General features: G+C 33.6%; 1 protein-coding gene across 1 annotated transcript; it reads right to left on the bottom strand.

Moving 5' to 3' along the window:
• Positions 1–8,906: 8,906 nt before the first annotated feature.
• LOC111409886 (vesicle-associated protein 1-1-like) lies at positions 8,907–20,076 on the bottom strand. The gene is made up of 8 exons (XM_023039982.1): positions 19,723–20,076; positions 19,508–19,578; positions 19,342–19,423; positions 19,034–19,149; positions 18,761–18,928; positions 18,602–18,643; positions 10,439–10,516; positions 8,907–9,320 (listed from the first exon to the last, which is right to left on the bottom strand). The coding sequence occupies exons 1-8, from the start codon at positions 19,772–19,774 to the stop codon at positions 9,210–9,212; spliced, it is 720 nt and encodes a 239-aa protein (XP_022895750.1). The 5' UTR covers positions 19,775–20,076; the 3' UTR covers positions 8,907–9,209.
• Positions 20,077–20,774: the final 698 nt, after the last annotated feature.

Below are 20,774 nucleotides of genomic sequence, written 5' to 3'. Positions count from 1 at the left end.
CTTGTTCTCTGTGTGGATCATTGTTAGAGGCTGGATAATTGGACAGCTGTAGGTGACGAATCAATATCGTTGGAACGAAAGAATAGCAAATGAGTTTGCAAATCTCGTAAAAGGTACAATCTTTATCATAGTTTCTATCTAAACACAAAGACGATTCTTAGTGGGAATCGAAAACTATTTTATTTTCGTTGTGCACGTTTAAGTAGATTCCCAACAATCTCCAATAAAGTGGCAAAGCCTCCGTGTAATGTACAAACTGCTTAATCTCTGTAATAATTGATTTTTGAGTTTGAGAGTGTACAGAAGAGAAGTAGATTTTGAGGTTGAATGATGAACATGTGACATTTAGTCTCATCAGTGCTACAAGCATCCAACTAAATCATACGGCTGCTTCTAAATTGATATGGTTGATGGAGTTGTAAAGGAAACTATTACTCTTGAGCACCCTCAAAACCATCTTGGAACATGACAACAATCAAAGCATGGAATGTGTCAAGGAATGGTCAACCTAATATGAATGGTACATACCTGTCCATACCATGAATCACACAATCATCAAGGAAGATAAATATCTACTTTTACTGGTATATCTTCAATAATTCATTTCTAATATTTTATAGAGCGATCAGCCAGATGTAAAGAGGTTGGTGTTGTTTTGGACTCTTCCTAACATAATTTCCTGAAAACAAATAAAAGACATCAAGTTAATGCTTGCATCTAAATAAAAGAACAACCTTTCAAAAGTGAATTTATCAATAGTACAAGGAATTGAGTAACTCCCTCAATCTTTAAGTTAAGAAGGTAGTTTGCTTTACAAGATTGTGCTTCATATTTTAGCTAATACTACTATTCCATGATCCTTCAAATTTCTTTTATTTGATGTATTTCTTTCATGAATTTAACATAGTTGGGCATTTATGCCAATACATCTGTACATGGTATGTTGATATGTAGCTTCTTGAATACCTCTAAGAATTTTGTAGATTGTCTATCCAACTTGTGCTTTTTGATCTCTATGGAAACAATATTGAAGGCATATATACTCGATAGGAGTGATTTCCTTAACATTTTGAGCTTCTGGTTCATTTTCCTTTTCACTTTCATTGTTTTTTCAAAACTCTCCAAGTACTCCTCATCTATAGAAGCTATCTATTCATTTATAGAAACTAATCTATTTACATATATTTCAAACATTTGAACCCCGCAACGAGTGTTAATGGTCTTCACATGATCCTTGGGATTTGTGTTAATGTTACTTGGCAAGGTCTTTTTTATTGTACCTTTGCTATTCATCCAATTTCATTTTCCAAGTTATTTATTGTAGCCCTTTGATTTTGGAGGTTTATTTCAACTCTTTTCATGAACTGAGTTGAAGCCTCTCCCATTTTTTCCAATGCTTGTACCCATGAAGGTTTCTTTTCCTGCTGTTGAAAACCCGTTGGCTTATTCTGTTGTGGTGTTTTAAAAAGACTGCATTATTCCAAGAAAAGTTCAAATGATTTCTCCAGCCAAAATTTTATGTAATAGAGTACAAGTTAGGACCTGCATAATCAAGGTAATCAATAAAATTAGGATCACAGACCTTACCTCATGTTTCCAACATGAAACACATACCATACCTACTGCATATACTCACTAGGGCTAAGGTCAAAGAGCACCTAAGTAGGAGCAGATATTTACAGTAATCACTCAAGAACAAATAAACATGCCATAACGATATGTTATAGGATAACACACAAATCCTTTCATAAAAAAAGGTTCACATTGAACAATAGATTAACACCAAGTTAACTAAACATACAGTCAAACATATATGTAATAAATGCATAAATGACCCACATAAAAAGATCTCACCACACTTATTCAATTTCATTCCGTGTTGCTCATATCTCAAGAATACATATCCCCTCTCATCACCCACCATGCTCACTAGACTAATCACTCAACTCATGTCAACTGGTAAGCCACAATAGATTCTATGTCTACGAGATAATCCTCTATCACCACATCACTTCTCCCAACAAACGTGGATAATGGGCTCGACCTAACGAAGTGATAGAAGTGCCTCTTCCACACTCTACCTGATCAAGGTCTCTTCACAGATAAATGATTTTAGACATTTAATCACCTTACCACTTGTAATCAAAATGTCACACTCCACATCCCCGGTACAAACCACAATGTACCTAGGCATCTAAAACTCCACCTTACCAAAAGTCATACACCACATTGTTAATGCATCATAACCTAATATGCATGCAAACAATTACACCAAGTAATCATATTGCCTCAAGATCATGCAAACGCACATATCAAATATATTGAAACACAACATATAATCATGCAACAAAATTAGGCAACCGCACACATGAAGAAAGGATCACACACAGATTCACATGCAGTAACTAGGTTTGCTCTCAATTAATCTTACTAGGGTCATCACTTGACCCTATAGTAGTATTCGCCTCACCTCTCATTTTAGCCTTCTATTTATCCTTATTTTTGGGACATCCCTAATAAAATGTCCAGACTTATCACGGCTGTAACACCGTTTACCATTAGACTTGTCCTGTCTCTTGTTCTTCTTCTTACCACCCTCATCACTTGAGTCACTACTCGAATTACTACTGACTTGAGCTCTACCTAGATTCATTTGCTTAAACTTCGTCTTATTCTTCATGATATTAACTCACCACTCCTCTTATCTTTTTTTTTCAACCGTAATCTCTTTCTCCTTACTTTTAAGGGAGTCAATGACAATTTCGGGTGTTAAGGTATCATACTATACTTAATTGCATTCTTAACCTCTATATATAAATCGAGTATGAAATTAAGCAAAATAATTACATTATATGTTTCAAATACCTTTTCATCACAATTAACGATGTTTTGAAAAAGTTTGTTAAAAACATCCAAATTGTCATCAAATCTTTTAAAGGATCCATTTTAAAACTGAAAAATCTTTCAAGCAAATATAATTTATTAGGAGTAGACCTAAGCAAATATAAATCTTCCAACTTTTGTCAAAGTTCTTTTGTAGAATCAAGTTCCAACTTTTCTCAAAACAATATCAGTTGGATGAAAAATAATTGATGTATAAGCAAGTTTATCATATTCTTTTTTTTGTGCTTCTGTCAAATTCGTAGGAAATTTGCCATCTATGACTTTTGAAACCTTTTGTTGAATCAAAATCCCCTTCTTTTTTTGTTGCCATTGAAAAATCCCCATCCCAATTAAAAATTCCAACTTCTAATTGTGGAGACATTTTGAAGAAAATAGAACAACCAAATGCACAGATAGGTCACACAAAGTAATCCTAAGGCCACAATATACACAGTTCTAGATTTCCAGAGTTTCGTAAGATTCACGATCTTAGATCAAGAGAATGTTCGAACAGGTCAAGTCTAGGTGTTCTCACAGGATAATCAATGCAACACGTATGTTAACGAAAAAATTCAAATTCTCATGTAATGCAGATAATTAAACACAGAAGCAATTATTAACTTGCAGTTAAACCCAACACTTCAAATAGAGCAAATAATTCCTAAATTTCTAGCACAAGCAATGTTACCCCTTCACGATAACCACAATCTTATTGTCACCCCCACACAGTGACACGTTAATGCTGAAATTTAAATTGGGATAAATCGATATACCAGAACAGGCCAATCTAGGTCCGTAAATTACGATAAATGCAAATTTGTTACTTTAGGACTGTCACTATTAATTCTAAAGTCACCAACAACTGTAGCAACCAATTGAGCAAAAAATGAATCTCGAACACATAGGGGCAAAATCGTCTAAGTTTCACAACAGCACCCAAAACTAAAAATGAACACCACTATAATGTCCGTCTCGTTGTCCAGAGAAAATTATCCGTGGACATCGTCGGACGAGGAGGCTTTACGCCCCAATGCCAGAGTCCCACGCCAAGCTCCCATGGGCGCCTCAATCTGCAGAGTCCGCCTGTGGTCTTGATTTGTCCAAAAGGTAAGTGGTTCCACTGAAAATGAGCAAACAGTTTTGACAGAAAATTTTTCAAAATTGGATTGATTCGGTTTATGCGTTCTCAAGCTGTTTTGGTCGGTGAAAAAAATTATAGATTTTCGCCTACCCAAGGCTCTGATACCAAATGTAGTGGAATAGATCTTCAATTGATAGATTCCGGGCTTAGATTAAACTTACCAATCAATATATCAACCAACCAATTGAAACTCCAACCTACTACTCAATCACTTATGGTTGCATTCCTCCTTTCTCACCCACAAAGGAACAACAATATGGTGGTATTTTGCAAGCCACAAAGGTTAAGAGAAGACATGAAAAGACAAGAACTTGAAGGAGATCACAAAGACGCAGTCGGTTCTCTCTTCTCAAACAAAGGGCAAAAACACATGGTTTTCATACATTGAAGATGGGTATATATAGCTTTAGGAATATTATCAATTGGGCCAAGACAAAAGGGATTAGGCCAAGACACAAGAAAGTCATCCTATAAGTGAATTTGGTCCAAAAAAACATTAAAACCAATTAAGTTGCTACTATTAGCTCACGTTGTTTTCCAATCGAGCATATGAATTGATTGGTTAATAAATATCTCGCTCATTGGTAGAGGCCTATGGAATATAATTCGAAACTGTTTAACATCATCGCCTAAGATTTATTGGGTATCAAAACCCAACATTTACAAATGTCCTCAAATGCAAATTAGGTTGCCCGAACGTTGGACAAGCTATGCTCGATCAATTCTCAACCATTGGCAGAATAATGTATCTCTCATATGCCCTTGTTCTTATTAACTACCATGTTAGCAGATTTACTGCATCTTCATTAACTACAACAGCAATTGGATGTGCTATACTTTTTTTTATTTCTTCATCTTAGTTTTTTGTAATTTCTTCATCTTTTTAAGGATATTTTTTGTTATTTCTTCATCTCTTAGTATGCATTCAATTTTTGTATCAAATGGAGCAAGATAGCAAGATCACCGTATCTCAAGTTTTGAATACAAGATCCTTAAAAGAAATAGAGGAAACACTATAATTTATAAATAAAGATTAAACTTTAACAAAGAAGTAAAATTCAGAATAAAGCTATAATTAACTAATTAAATAAATACTATAATCATTGGTAACAGTTTCAAAAACTTGATTGACGAAATCTCACAAGTGCACGGTATAGTCTCTCAAGATCTTGCTACATCTCTATGAATGATCAAAGATACATTAAAATACAAGAACACCTATTTGAGGAATGACACATTTAGCAATGAATGACTTAAGTTCAAGTTTTTATAGTTGAAGAGATATAGATGTTACCGTTGGATGGATGACACAATCTCATCTTAATTGAAACGCATTATCCTCATAGGCGTCACCTTTGTTGTCCTAGATTGAGACGACATTAAACGATTCAGAAAAGTGAACACACTTTGGTCTAGACTTGACATCTAAAAAGTTGACTGATAGTATCTTCTATAAAGATATCAAATCAATCAATCGAACGAAATATCCCATATGGAAGATCTTTGAGATGTGGTGAAGCTATAGGTTCTATAAAGATATCAAATCAATTAATCTTGTATTATTTTTATAGGCCCCATTTGATAACCATTTTATTCAAAATGTATTTTTCTCTCTCTTCTTTTCAACCACACATTCTTTATTAAAATAATATTACATGTAAATCAAAAACATTTCCTTATTTTTCAACAACACAATTCACATCAATATACTATTCTAAAATGTATTTTTACATAAAAATACCTATCAAACACCCCCATAATATACTTTGTAAAACAAAGACATGTCGCTTCGGAAACAGATTGCAGTAGATCGTGGTATCTCTCCTTAGACATGGAGGTTCTACCTCTACATTTGACTTCGGCTTAGGTGATTGGATCACTTTGGTTACCTTTATTTGATGACCTCAATTAGACCGAGTAAGCAAGTGTTGAGGAGTACGAGCTTTTGGTAGCTTCTTCTTGACTACCACGTGCCAATAATACAAGATTCGTAGGACAAGGTGTAACAAATTCTCTACACATTCTCATTTTATTATTTAAGACTATAACTTTCGGAAAATGTGTATATATTAATTTCAAATGTAATTAATATTGTATCTTGTTAATTCAAATTTTTTACTTTTCTACTTAGTCACGTTGATTTCTCTACACATTCTCATTTTATCATTTCAGAATATAATTTTCGAAAAATATGTATATATTAATTTCAAATGTAATTAATATAGTATCTTCTTAACTTAGATTATTTACTTTTCTACTTAGTCAAATTGAAGTGGTGCATCATAGATCAATGTTATGTTGTTCAGTTTTCAAAAATTAAACATTTTTGAGTTGTATAAGGTCCGAGTCTTACGAAATATATGAATATAAGAAGTTTCAATAGTTAATTTATAAATAGTTATAAACTTTTCCAGACATGCAAATTGAAAAACGGTTGCATCTTGTACTTGAAAAGAGAGTCTCAAAAGTCCAAATTGACATTGTACTCGATAATTGTATTTTGTACATTTATTTGGACCGATTAATGAGAGTAATTGTTGTGAGTTTTGATTAACTATAGTTTAATTACGTTTATATTTTATTTCATAAGTAACGCTCAATGCAAATTGGAGGAATTAAAAAGGAGAGAAAATGGCAAAACTAGAGGAAATTCGAAGTTTGAGGACCAAAGTGTAAAATTGATTCGGACCACAAATGATGATTGAAGATTATATACGATCAGTTGGATGCAATTATAAGTCAAGTAAGTGAAATACAGTCAAAGTATTTTCACAAATCAATACCCAGCAATTCAAGTTACGTTTTGAATTTTTAGCCTCGAATTGAGACTCATTTTTCTTATAGAAAAAGTTCGAATTGGAAAAATGATATTTCTAAAATAATAATAATAATAAATAAAATCCTTTTAAGTTAGCTTTTCAATATATAGTTTGAATCACAAAAATTGAATATGGAAAAAGAAAGTTATGACAAATATACTAACGACTCCGTAGATTGACTTTCCTATGCGCGCATGTTCGAGCCACCTTTTTTTAAACCCGTGAGCTGAAGTCAATAACGTCACGTGCATGCAAGCTAAAATTTTATCCGACGGATCAATTTTCCATTTTTGATTAAAACTCTTTTCGAAACCAACTTGGGATGCGATTTTGATCTAAATTTCGACTCGGGCAAACATTCAAGGGATCTCTCTCTAACCTCTTAATAGTTAATACACTTCCACATCATACAATTCGTCAAGATCAAGAGACAAATTCACATCTTTTGGGAGAGAAGATCAACCTAGCAAGGAATTGAGTGCCAATTACATTTATACTAAAATAAAATAATAACCTTGAAGATTTCAAGCTTTAAATTGAAGATCAAGATATCTTGCATTTATTCATGATCTGCGTGACATCTATTCGATATTCTTCCTATAATTTATATAAAATCATGTTATCCTTATTTGTATTGGAATGCTGCAAGGTTAACACGGACAACGGATGTTATGATTAACAATATCGTGTGTGCAATCATCTAGATAATCGTGTAATTTAATGTATTCTGTTCATTTGGTTCGAACTATGAATATGATAGGATCATGATTATAATAAATTTAATTTACCTTGAAAAAGAAAATTAAATATAATCAATTTATCGATTGTTAAGAATGCGTGAGTAAAACTAAATTATATAACTGAAAATTGAAATAGATAGAAATAAGTGGATTTGAAAATTCAATACAATCATTTATTCATTTATACAAACCAAAATTTTTTACATAATTAGTAGAATAATTTAGAATAATCACAACAAATCATCTATTCTATGTTACATACTTTGGATTCAATACAAAATTAGTAAACTTAAATTAAAATTTATTCCTTGTGGAATGGTACACGTTCCTTATTACGTATTACTTGTCAACGATTCCGTATAGTTGCGAATTTCGTTTGATCAGTACTAATGCTCATAATTATTTACATAATTTATTCTTCAATCAAACAATTATACCTTCATGTACTGCACATAAATAGCAGGCCTTCTTTTGGGCAAATTCAGGAGCGGTATCCTGAATTTCTTGGATATCTCCTTTAATTTTAGGATGAAGCAACGGATTATTATCAGTCAATATAGATCTCATGAGATCTGAACAGTTTCTATTTTCCCTATTGAAAAAATATATATATAATAATAATAATAATAAAAAATAGGCCCTATGGTTTCAATCCCACCTGGTTCCTCTTTTCCCATGGAGCCATTGGTTCTGACAAGTTCGACTCGACACCTATGCTTCAAAAATAATTTTTGAAATGTTAACCATTGGGTTAGCTTTCTTATTCATTTCATTCTTACGGTTTATTTTTCCAAGATTTTGCTACTTGTATATAAAAATAGTACATAAACGGTTACCGAAAATAATGTAGAGAGAAAATATTGGATAAAAAAGTTAAATATATTTTCAACTGACAAATGGTAAAGTGACATATGAATATTATGTAATCCCTTATGTAGATCTTGATGTACATATAACAAGGTCTATTTTTTTAATTATAAGACTCAATTATTATCATCCAATAACCGAACCAAAATCATTTAACTCTCAAGTTTTAGAAAAAAGACAAATTTCATCTGGAACCAGAACCCTAATTTAATTTTGAGTCGATATCTTTTCATCCACTAATATTATTGTAATTAAGAGCACGTTCTACCCAATTTAAATGATAAACAAGGAACCCAGGCTTCAAAAATAAATTATAAAGTGTAAATTAATAGGTAAATTTTCTAATTTTAACTTTCATTGTTTCAAGCGACAAAACTCCATAATATTTATTCCTGCTACCATCAGTAAAGAAATCCCATGGATTGAAAACTGAAGACATGCAGACATCTCAGAATCTAAAGAGAAAAATCTAGAACAATCCAATTTAAACAGTAAGAAAACGCAAATCACGAGAAACATTAAGCTAGTTGAATAAATATTCTTCTCAAGTTAAAGAAGTGAACCTGTAAAAAAGCAACTAGTCACATAATGAATGCTCTTGGAGCATCATCAAAGCCAGCGTTTTTCCTGCTGTCAACCAAACTACTAAATAGAACACAAAGCTCTTCTCAATCACTTAAATAATTGACTTCAATGTCTTAACTTTTTTAAACGATCGGACAACGTGAGTGTAACGATGATGCACATTGGGTTTCGGAATCATGTTCTCTTCAGAAGATACCCCAAAAGGATGCCAATCAAGCCAACAATAACAACATATATGAATGGGATGCCTCCATGATTCCGGTTACCTTGACGCCTCAAGAGCTCCTGCATTTGATAAGAGCGTGTATAGTTGGATCATAGTTTGTGTCTAGAAACATAAACGTTGTCATACTGCCAAAGGCTCGATTTGCATCACCCTGCCTTTCAAATTTAAGAAATCGAGATTCCTGCCTTCCCACCACCCAAATGAAAACCAAGAGAAGAAACAAGTTTCTTCAGTTGTTTACTTATTTAATGTAGGCCCAAAATAAAGTATAATATGTGTTACCACTTCAGCTTTAGTTTACTATTATGAAAACGGTACCAATCATCTCCCCATAAAAACCCATATTGGAGGATGAAAATGCGATCCTAGTAGTACCACGACAAAGTGTAGCAAAGCATTTGAATAATAATCTTATCTCATCATGTAGTTACACTTGGTGCATCTTTTGCCCATATAAATCTCAATTTATTGATCTAACAAGCATGCATGCATTCTGTGTCACGCCAGCCTTTCATTTTCTGAGACCTTCACAAGCAGTATTTTAAGTGATTAAGGCTGCTACGATTATACAAGGTGTCTAGTAGAAGAGAAGAAGAGACAAGTGTACTTTTGCGTTGATATGGCTACTGGGCTTATTTTATTAATCCATCTCATGCAACATCTTACTCGTGATTCGTTTGGAAACCTAGAATATAATTAAGAAAAATACAGCCCAATTGAGCAGGAATCGACACACAGAAATTGATCTTGCTGTACGTGCTTTTCCGCATGAAAAATGGAAGTTCTTGACAAGGTTTATTGGTATCAGCTGTGAGATTCTCTAAGAGTGTGATTAGTCTCTGATGATATGGCAATCTAGGTGAAATCGATCAGTGGGTCACATACTGAGGATTTTCAACTGGTGCTGGATCAGACGTGTTCTAACCATTGGAATTTGATATCTGAGTAAGTTAATAATATCCAATGCAGTTTCAAACCAAATTTTAAATCAGAATAAATTTTCCAAAATTTAATCTAGAAGAGGAAAGATATCAAGGTCCGATTAATTATTTCATGTTTTTCTTTTGCTGGGGAGGGTGGGTAGCATAACTCGGGAAGTTGAAGTACATGTTATCAATATCCTGCAAATAAAAGAATCAACACATAACACAAGACATTTGCCAATAGAAAGGCTAACCAGTTCTTGCATAAGCTTGTTATTTAGCTGAATTGCAATATTTTTCTCCTCACTCAGCTTGGAGATCAGAGCTTTAACCTGCGATAGAAACAAAAGACTAAAATCATGACGAGAACCCATCAATTCTACTAAAATCTACAAAGATCCTTCAAATAAATGAACTCCTGCACTAAAAGAAAATTATACCGAATGGTGAAAACACCTGCATTAAAATGAGTATTCATACCCATTAGTTGCAGAAAAGTAGTATAATTGCTTAGATGGCTTCAAAAATTAGTAAGATTTGACCAAAGCCAGAAAATGTACATAACTGAGTGAAAATGACCATTATTCTAGATGTTCAAAGGCACAGTTTATGCAGATCACTTGAAAATGTTAGGCGAAGTATTTTCTTTCTGGATAATTATTTAGCACTAATATATAAAAAATAGGTCAATCACCACTTTGCGTGACAGACAAGTGTCTGATCAGTGTAAATGTTCGATACAAGTCCGGCACTGACACTCCACCAAAAGAGGAGTATCTGATTCTTCTAATGATAAGAAGATATCCGAGTGTTTAAAAGAAAAGTTCCAATGATTGCTCCACCAGCTATGTGTTTAAGCACAAGACGGATGCAGGAATTATTGGGTCAAAATGGATGTGACCACACGATAAGATGAAAAATGAAAATATAAATCAAGTAAGGATGACAAAGATCAAGCATACAAGTCGTCTAAGTGCCTGTTTAGCGAAAGGTCCAATGGAATGTGTGGATAATAAGAAAATAGTAGTTATGGGTCCTACAATATACGTTGATAATAAGTATATTTGATAAGATTTGCCAAACATGCACTATGAAAACTCAGGTTCACAAAAGTGACGCAAACTCAGTGGATTAGGCCTAAGAAGCACAGATACGAATACATAATTCGGATACGGCTACAATACGATATGGATATATCGATACAACATTTTTGAAAAAATTAGTATACGTCAATATGTTCTAAAAAATTCAACATATATTACCTATCAAAAAAAATTCAGCATAATTTCATTAAAAAAAAAAATTAATACAAAAGCATGATAATAAAAATAAAATAAAGTACTAAAGCATTTTATTAGTATAGTTTCACATATATTAAATTATTATCTATTTTCAATAATAGAATTAATGTAACACAATTTTACATATATTATTTAATAGCTACTAGTCACTATCTATTTCAATAATAAAAATTTATTTGTCAACTATAACACAATTTCACATGTATTGAAAGATTAATAATATTGTGCTTTTCCAATAAAAAGTGTAGTTGTTAATTTTAAAACTCTAATTGTTTATTTTCAATAGATATTATTGGTATTCAATAAGCTATTAAAATAATTTTAAAAAATATGTATCAAATATGTATCAAAAATCAAATAAAAACATAAAATAATTAAAAAAATACGTATCGGATACATATCAAAAATTTTAAAAATATAAAAATATACAAAATAATTAAAAAAAAGTATCCAATACGTATCTGAAGATATCGATCAATATTGAAGCTTGAATACATAACGGTAGGGCTGGGCAAAACGCAAACCAACCCGTCTAAACCACCCAGCCCAACCCGAACCGATCAATTCAGGTCTTTTTTTTTTTTTTTTAAATTTTACAGTTGGGTTCAGCTAGGGGTGGGCACGAGTCGGTTCGTTTCGGTTCTCTTTAGAACCGAACTGAACCAAAATTTTCGGGTATCTAGTAAATGGAACCGTTGGGTCCAAATATAATTATGGAACCGTTCGAGTTCGGTTCCGTATTATAATTAAATTTTTTAATATTTATAACAACATTATATAAATACAACTAATAATACATTCAATGATTTTGGAATGTCGTAGATTAGTAGACTACCTTGTTCAACTGATCGCTACGGTCAAAACTTCGATTGGCGGAGGTCGCAACTTCGATCGGAGGTTGCAACTTCGGCCTACGATTGTATAGATTTTGAAATGTCAGCGAGGCTGCGAGAGTAAGTGCTAGAGTCGAAACAACGTTATGCACTTTAGTGTAGGTGTTTAGAGTTATTTAGTGGATTGGATCTTGTTGGACTAAGAAATGAAACAATAAAATTGGTAATGGGACCAAAAATTAAAAAATTAGAAATGAAACAAATTATTAGCCCAAAATTTTGGATTTAGAAATTGTTAATTTCTTAATTTATTTAGAAAAAAATTAAAATTAAAATAATTTGATTTACTCAATATAAAAAAAAATTAGAAATATTCGGTTCTTCGGTTCTTGGTCTAGAACCGAGAACCGAACCGTACCCGTCGGTTCTCAATTCAGATACCCGTTCGGGTATTTAATTTGACAAGAACCGTCGGGTTCAGTTCAGTTCAGTTCGTTTTGGGTTCGATTCGGTCGGTTCGGTTCGGGAGATTTGCCCAGCCCTAGGTTCAGCTTTTGGGTGAAGAACGGAGGTCGGGTCATGGGTTGACCAATGAAAATCAGAACCGCTAGCCTTCTAAAAATTAAAAAGAGACCTAAAATAGACACAACACAAAGTCAAAAACATACATAACCCTAACCTAATAATCTTCCATCCCTCTCGCTCTTAGTCTCTCACTCACCGACACCGCCTCTCCAATTTTCTCATGCCGACACCAGTCACCGATAGTCCAAGGTCGAAGGTACCCGGTACTCATCAATTTTTTTTGTTATGATGGTCCAACATCGCTCATCGCAAACTCAAAACTCCAACATCTGAAATTCTCACCCCAAGAATTATGGCCCTGGCTCTCGCTCTTGTATTGAAGAGGCATATAAAAAAGAAGGGCACATAAGTCAAAAACCAAGCTCAAGACTTAGTCGTGGTAATTTTGGCCTTTTCAATCTTTTTAAATGATTTCAAATTTGGACATAACACGAGGAAGTCTGCATATCCCATGTAGTTGGCATGAAGGGGATCTAATATAAATAACTTGTAAAGAATATTTTAATATAACTTTAACAAATTCGGAAGTTGCAAAATATGATGTTAGTGCATTTCAAAGTCATCCTTTGCAGAGCTCTTGCACCGAGTGAAAGTTGAAAAAATTGCACAATTTCTTAAATGAAGAAAGATAAAAGAGGGAAAAGAGATATTCCGGTACATGAAGTTCTTAAAAGCAATTACTAAAGATTGCCAACAATGAAATCTTTTATGTTCGACAATTTTCTGTGATTTAATCAGTTCTCCAACAACTGAACATAATGAATACTAGCCTGAACCTTCAAATGGGGGAAAAACACAAGACTGAAAGACATTGAAGACAAATGCAAAGGACGCTAGAGAGTTAGTTACCCATAGAACTCGAGGAAGAGTTAATTCAATAGCTCAGTACTTGTAAAATTTATTGTTTCATTTCTATTAATCCTTTTTTTTTTTTTTTTTTTTGGTGGCTGTACTAATGTGCTAGACCCCAATCCTGTTCACATATGCAAACAAAGAGGCAGCCACATCAATTGTTATTCCAGAAGGTTCAATAGTTAGTTAAGAGGGTCAAAAGTGTAATAAATTATGTCGTTATGGTCAAGGGATTGCTTATAAATGTTATGGGAAGGGGAATAGAGGGGCATGAGAAAATAGTTGAGAATTGTGAGGAGAGTCAGGCCTCTCGAAGTGCCTAGGAGTGTTCTTCATTTAGCCAGTTCATTTACAGCAGTCTTTCAGTCATCCAATAAACGTTACATATACAACTATATATAGTTCTTGTTATACTCTACTAGACTTCCAATAGAGTAATCTGTGCTAGTCATCCTCGATTATCAGCTTATGCAGCAACACCAACCTTCAAATCCATAGAAGTTTCACCAGACGCAGCCATATTTACCTAGCATCTTCAGTAGCAATCCAAGTACCTATCATAATGCAGGTGTAAAATGGACACAATAGATGTAGATGTGTGAAGAAAATGACACGGCAGCACTATCAGACGATTTGCTATCAGATCTTCCTCCACGCGTACCTTCAACATCACATAAGCGAAAATCTTATAGACTGGCTTCATATGTTTGGGACGATTTTACGCTATTAAGCTCAAGGGATGATTTAAATTTTAGGTGTAAGTATAACTACTATAGAATTGATTATGCTTGTGGCATCAAGAAATGCGGTACAAGTACTTCGTGTAACCATTTGACAAATAATTGTAAGAAGTACCTTGGTAGATTGCAAGATAAAAAGCAAAAATTGTTGTCTTTTGAAAAAAAATAAGGGTGGCAAGAACAATCTTATAGCTATTGGCTGGAGTAAGAAAGAGTGTAGGGTTGCTGGTGCTAAAATATAGTACTAGATGAATTACCGTTTAGGTTTGTTGAAGCTCTGTTTTAGACAATTTTGTAGTTTGCATGTCCTCTGTTTCAGGCACCATCTCGTAGGACTCTCGTTAGAGACATTTATCAATTATATTTGGATGAAAATATGTTAAATCTTCTCCTACTAGATATGAGAAATTGAAGGAGTGTGCGAGGCAAGAGAAATTGATTGCAAGTCCATTGTGTTTTTAGATGTTCCAACTAGGTGGAATTCTACCCATTTGATGTTTGAAACGGCATTGAAGTTTGAAAAAGCTTTTGAAAGATTAGAAGAAGAGAATGTACAGTATTTGCATTACTTTCAAGAGGACAATGGTGGTAGAATGAGGAGTGGACCTCCTTCAAAGTTAAACTGGAAAAATGGATCTTTGTTTGTCAAGTTTCTTAAAAATTTCTTTCATGTGACCTTGATTTTTAGTGCATCATTGCATGTTAGTGCTTGTACTTATCTTCATGAAATATGTAATCTTGTCATAGAATTGAATAAATGGAGATTAAGCAGCAATTTCTAGTTAAGTGAAATGACGACTAACATGAAGAAGAAATTTGATAAATATTGGGATAAAATGAAAAATGTGAATCAGTTATTGCTTATTGCTACTATCCTTGATCCAAGATACAAAATGGATTATGTTGAATAATGTTTTGGTGATCTATACTTGGACAAGGAAGTTATTAGTAGTATGATGAAGTCTTTGAAAACCAATTTGATGGATATTTACGAGTACTATGTAGACCATGAAGGTGTTTGTGGAAGTAGTCAAGTATCAACTAAAGATTCTGTAAATTCTTTCAATTCAGATAAAGGTAGTTCTTATTTGAGTGATGCTCTTCTTTCTAGGTTTATGAAAGAACAAGCAATAAAAGATTGTGCTGAGATAAAAAATAAAAAAGATGTGAAAAGATATTTATTGGATGCTCGTGAAAGCATAGAAAACAAAGACTTATGTTCTCGATTGGTGGAAGGTTAACAAAAATAAGTATGGTATTTTGCCTAGTTTGGTTAGGGATGTGTTGGCAATTCAAATTTCAACCGTTGCTTCAAAAAGTGCATTTAACACCCGAGGAAGGATCCTTCATCCTTTTTGCAGTTCTCTTAAGTCCTAAAATGGTGGAGGTCTTATTATGCACTCAAAATTGGTTGAAAGCTTCTCCGAAATTGGCTGGTTTCTGCATGGAGGATGTTGAGCAATACAACCAATTGGATGAAAGTAATATATACAACAATTTAATTATTTTAATTTATTCCTAATTATTTGTTGTCAACTTAATCACTTTCTATTTTTTTGTAGGCCTTTCAGAATCAATGAATTCTAGAACTGAAGATGATCAAGGGCCCAACTATAAGTGATTAGTTTGTTTTACAAGTTTCCAGGTATTTTTTATCAATTTCCAATTTCAAAGCTTCTTTGATGCTTCAATTTTGCTCATTTGACACTCCTTTAATGCAAATTGCAGGTGCTATTCTCTCCAATTTCATTTCTGCCAATAGCTTTCATTTCTCCATTTTCGTTTTTGCCGGCAGCGTATTGCTTCATATTAACTATTGTAGCAATTTGGATGCAATTTTAATTTCTTTGGATGGCTGTAATATTTGCTTTTGTTTTTGGTTTATTGTGGATAGCAGTGCCAACAATTATTTCTATTGATCAATGAAGCTATCTTAGTTAATACAATATTGCCTTGCTGTCTTCAATGTGGATCCTCAACAAAAGGTGAACTACAAACCGCCCACTCAACCCACCCGAACTTGATTGGGTTGGGTTGGGTTTAAATGTGTAATTAGGTTTGGGTTGGGTTTGGGCCACGCCCACCCCTACGTATCTGATACGAGTACTTAACCTATTTACAAGTATCAGTGCTTCTTAGGATTAGGCTACAGTAGGAGTGGGGGGGGGGGGGGGGGGGGGAGAACAGCCTAACGTGATCATGAAGGATATGATTACATTAAATCTGCCAATAGAGAGGTAGAAAGAGCACATACAAAGCTACTGATAAAAATGTACTCAAGGAAGTTGACCCAACTTGGAAAAAGACTTTGTTCGTTATTGTTATTCTGTGCCTTATGAATCTATGATCCTTGTTGAGTGGCGAACTATCACACCCTTTTTTATAACCTTGCTAAATGTGATGTAGCATAAATAAATGAAAATATGTTCCAATCGTGATAACAAAAAGGTTTTTTGTTTCCCAAAAAAAGAAATATAAATACGGTATTTTGGAGTTAATATTTTGGATTGAAAAGAAGATCCCTGCAAAATCTTGTTACGTATCCCAAATATTAATTATTAAAGGGCCTGATGTATTGTACTAGTTTTGGTGTTGTCCTGAGCACATTGTCTAAACTGCTTCTTCAAAAACAAAGTAAATGTAGTCCCTACACCAGTAGATATAAATAATGAAGACTTTCTATGAAAAATAACCTAATATATACCAAGTTACTAATTCATCCACAATTTCGCCGATCTAAGGTTCCAAATAAGTTAGATCCTAAAAACCAATAAACTCAATAGTTAAAATTGTTTTTTTTCACAAGACCCATGTAACGTGTTTACAACTTTTATAAATTACAAACTATTAACTATAACAAAATAATCTTAATTTTTCTCTCATTCCTTTTTTCTCCCCAATGAACAGTTAAAATGTACAGAGCATATATCCAAACAATTTTTTTGGGGAAAAAAAAATCCTTTTTTTGGGCAGGTTTGTGTGAAGTTGGCCATTTTTCAGACACATGCAATATGATTACTGATTTGTCCCGATTAAAAAACCACATGGTTCATTGGTAACTTCGTTACGGACTTAATTTACCCTGTGTTAACTTACCAAAAAAATCAGTCATATTCATTTACAATAACAAGCAGATTAATGTTTTTCGTTTGTTTTGCACACACAAACACCAGTAAATGTAGCATGAAACAAAGCAATCTTTATCCAATTTATATATTCTACTAAGGAGAGTCCTTATGAGCAAAATTATATATTCTCACATCAGAACATTTCAAAACCTTGACAACATATCCCATGTAAAAATTCTCACTCCGTAACCACCAGACCAAAACCATGAAACAACTGTTAACATGGATCAATCTGCACATTTTAATTTCCAATACTTGAAATGACTTGTAGGTATTCATAAACTTCCTCGTATAGGATGAAAGCGGCATGAAAGACAAGAACACCTAAACCCAACACCAAAAGAACCTTGAATGTACTCAATCAATTTTCTATAACTCTTTGATTCCAAATATTTCCTTAAATCAATTTAGTGCTTGTTTGGTAGGGATTTTGATAATTGATTTTTTTGGCCGTTAAAGATAAAGTGGGTCCTACCTGTGAGAGAAAAATTCAAAAATGACGGCTAAAATAGTGAAATAACGGTCAAAAAATTAATTTTAATTGGCTTAAAAGCTCTACCAAACAAGTTCTAAATCATTTAAATTCAATTTTAGATGCATAAAATTTGTCTGTTTCAATGAATTTTCAACTCATCGTGCTGAAGAAAGGCACTCTTTACTAAAAATCAACATTAGAAGCTAATGAAGCCGGGATTTTTTAGGTCATTATGTTTGGGTTTGAAATTGAGTTCATTTACATGATTGACACTAGGTAGATCAAATTTAGAAGTTACAAGAAGACTTTTTACTGTCCTTGGGAGCATGGAGCAAGTTAGATAAACAGGTGCATGACACCTAAAGAAAACTGTTATAAATTGCCAATCACAAAGAAGCAAACTTTTGCAAAGGTAAGGAAATTCAGACACAAGAACCATAAGTAAAGATCCAGAAGATAAAGCACATTGTCAATGTAGAAATACTAAAAATGTAGGATATAACCTCTGGTGTGTTCTCCAGTGAGTCAACATATGCTCTGGACATCTGAAAAATCATTAAAATAAATTAGAACTTTCTTAATCCCTTTTATGTAAAATTTGTTACGAACTCAAAAAGAACATATCTTTTGCATCAATAAATGAGGACATCCAAAAAACTCACGCTGTTATAGTCAGGAATCTGATTTACAGTGCCATTGTCCGACAATGAAGCCCTTGGTGAGGAGCCTTCCTCTGAGCCTTCTCGCACAGGCGAAGGGGGTTGTGGGGGTGGAACATAGGAAACTCTCAGTTTGCATTCTTCAACACGGTTCCCCGACTCCTTGTTAAACTAAAAACCAGAAAACACATGTACAGCTTACTTCTCAGACCAATTCTTTCCAGCGCCAGTTAATTAATTGCAAAATAAACGCAGAAGCATCACAATAAATTGTACCACATCAGGTTTGATATTTTCTGTGGTTACACCTGGGCCAACAACTACACTCTGGAGGAGGAATTTATCCTTGCATTGCAAATCAGGTGGAGCCTCCTTTTGTGCTTGCATTGTAACTGGACTTTAAAAAACTTGACATTCACTCACCAATTCAAACACAAATAAATCCACATGCCAAAATTCATGTCTTTTTCGTTTCAAAGGTCTTATCAATTATAATTCAATACTCATGATATTTAAGAGAAATCGCACACAATCTTTAACTAGAAAAAAATTGTCATAAATGGGAAGAGAGTCAGAGAAGAGACCTGTGACATCACAAGTAGAATGGGGCAATACAACTCCTGTATTTGGCCTCACGCAATACTTCTTTGGATTCGTCGTCTTGACCTGAAAGAATAGAAAAATTAATTAAAATAGAAAAATTATCAATTAAAATAAAAAATTATCAGTTTGAATGAGAAAAATTGATACCTTGAAGGCAACGTAATTATCTGATTTGTTGGTTAATTGCAAGGAACATGAGATCTGCTTCTTCAATTCGACTTTTGCAAGCACCAAAACGAAAAATTCAGTACAGCAAAAACACAGATCGAAACATTAAATTATTGTCCTCAAAACACAAATTCTCATACCAGTTTGTGGTGTGCGTGTTAAAATGTTGAGAGAGAGAGAGAGAGAGTTCTTACATGGGAATTGAAGTTCGAGAGGTTCGATTTGGAGGAGCTCGCTGTTACTCATGTCTTAGTGAATCGCTAGATTTTTCGCCGGAGAATTATTTGAAAGGCGGTTAACGGTGACAAGGAAGCGGTTTGCCGTCGCCGGAGACAATTTACAGCACGATTCTGTACAGCGAATGAGAGAGAGAGAGAGAGAGATCTGGGATTCGAGATGTTTAGTGTAACGTGGACGGAAAAGGACACTTCCCGTGTCTCCGCCACATGCGCAATGCTTGAACTATTGTCGCGTTTCTGGAATTGCGACTTTCCTTGTAATAATATGAATTGCTTCAGTTCCCTGTCCCTGCGAGTTGTGACGTTTTAAGGTAGACATTTTTCTTTATTTTTTTCTTTTTATTTTTTTCCCCTATTTTTGGTCTCATTGCCGGTATCGTTTTGATTGCGTTTGGTACCGATTAAAAGATGGAAGTAGGTTCGGTTGCCTTTGACTGGGGACAAGGATTAATGCGATCAGGCTGTATTGCTCGCTATATTCCGTTCTAGAACGAGAAAAAAAAAAAAAAAAAAAAAAAAAAAAAAAAAAAAAAAAAAAAAAAAAAAAAAAAAAAACAAACACAACAAAATTACATTAAAAGATGGAAGTAGGTTCGGTTGCCTTTGACTGGGGACAAGGATTAATGCGATCAGGCTGTATTGCTCGCTATATTCCGTTCTAGAACGAGAAAAAAAAAAAAAAAAAAAAAGAGAATAAATATTGAAAAATCAGGGGAAAAAAAAAAGAAAAATGCTAACGGGGTATCCAAAATGAACACCCGGCGCCTCGGTATTGGCCGAGGCCCCGACGTGGCAGGCGCCTCAGCATTGTGTCCATTTTGAACACCCCGTTGTATATCACAATGTACCCATTGCATGATTTTAAAAAAAAAAAAAAAAAAAAAAACATGAGGTTACTTAAGAAACTTATTTTAAAATTAATTTTTACTATTTGCTTAATTTTTAACTTTGATTAACATTTTAAATATACTTAAAGAGTATACCTTTTTAGTTCAAATAAAATACTT

The sequence above is a fragment of the Olea europaea genome, chromosome 15 (genome assembly GCF_002742605.1).
Source record: "Olea europaea var. sylvestris chromosome 15, O_europaea_v1, whole genome shotgun sequence".
Lineage (NCBI taxonomy): Eukaryota > Viridiplantae > Streptophyta > Magnoliopsida > Lamiales > Oleaceae > Olea > Olea europaea.
This window is presented reverse-complemented; position numbering and strand designations above follow the sequence as displayed.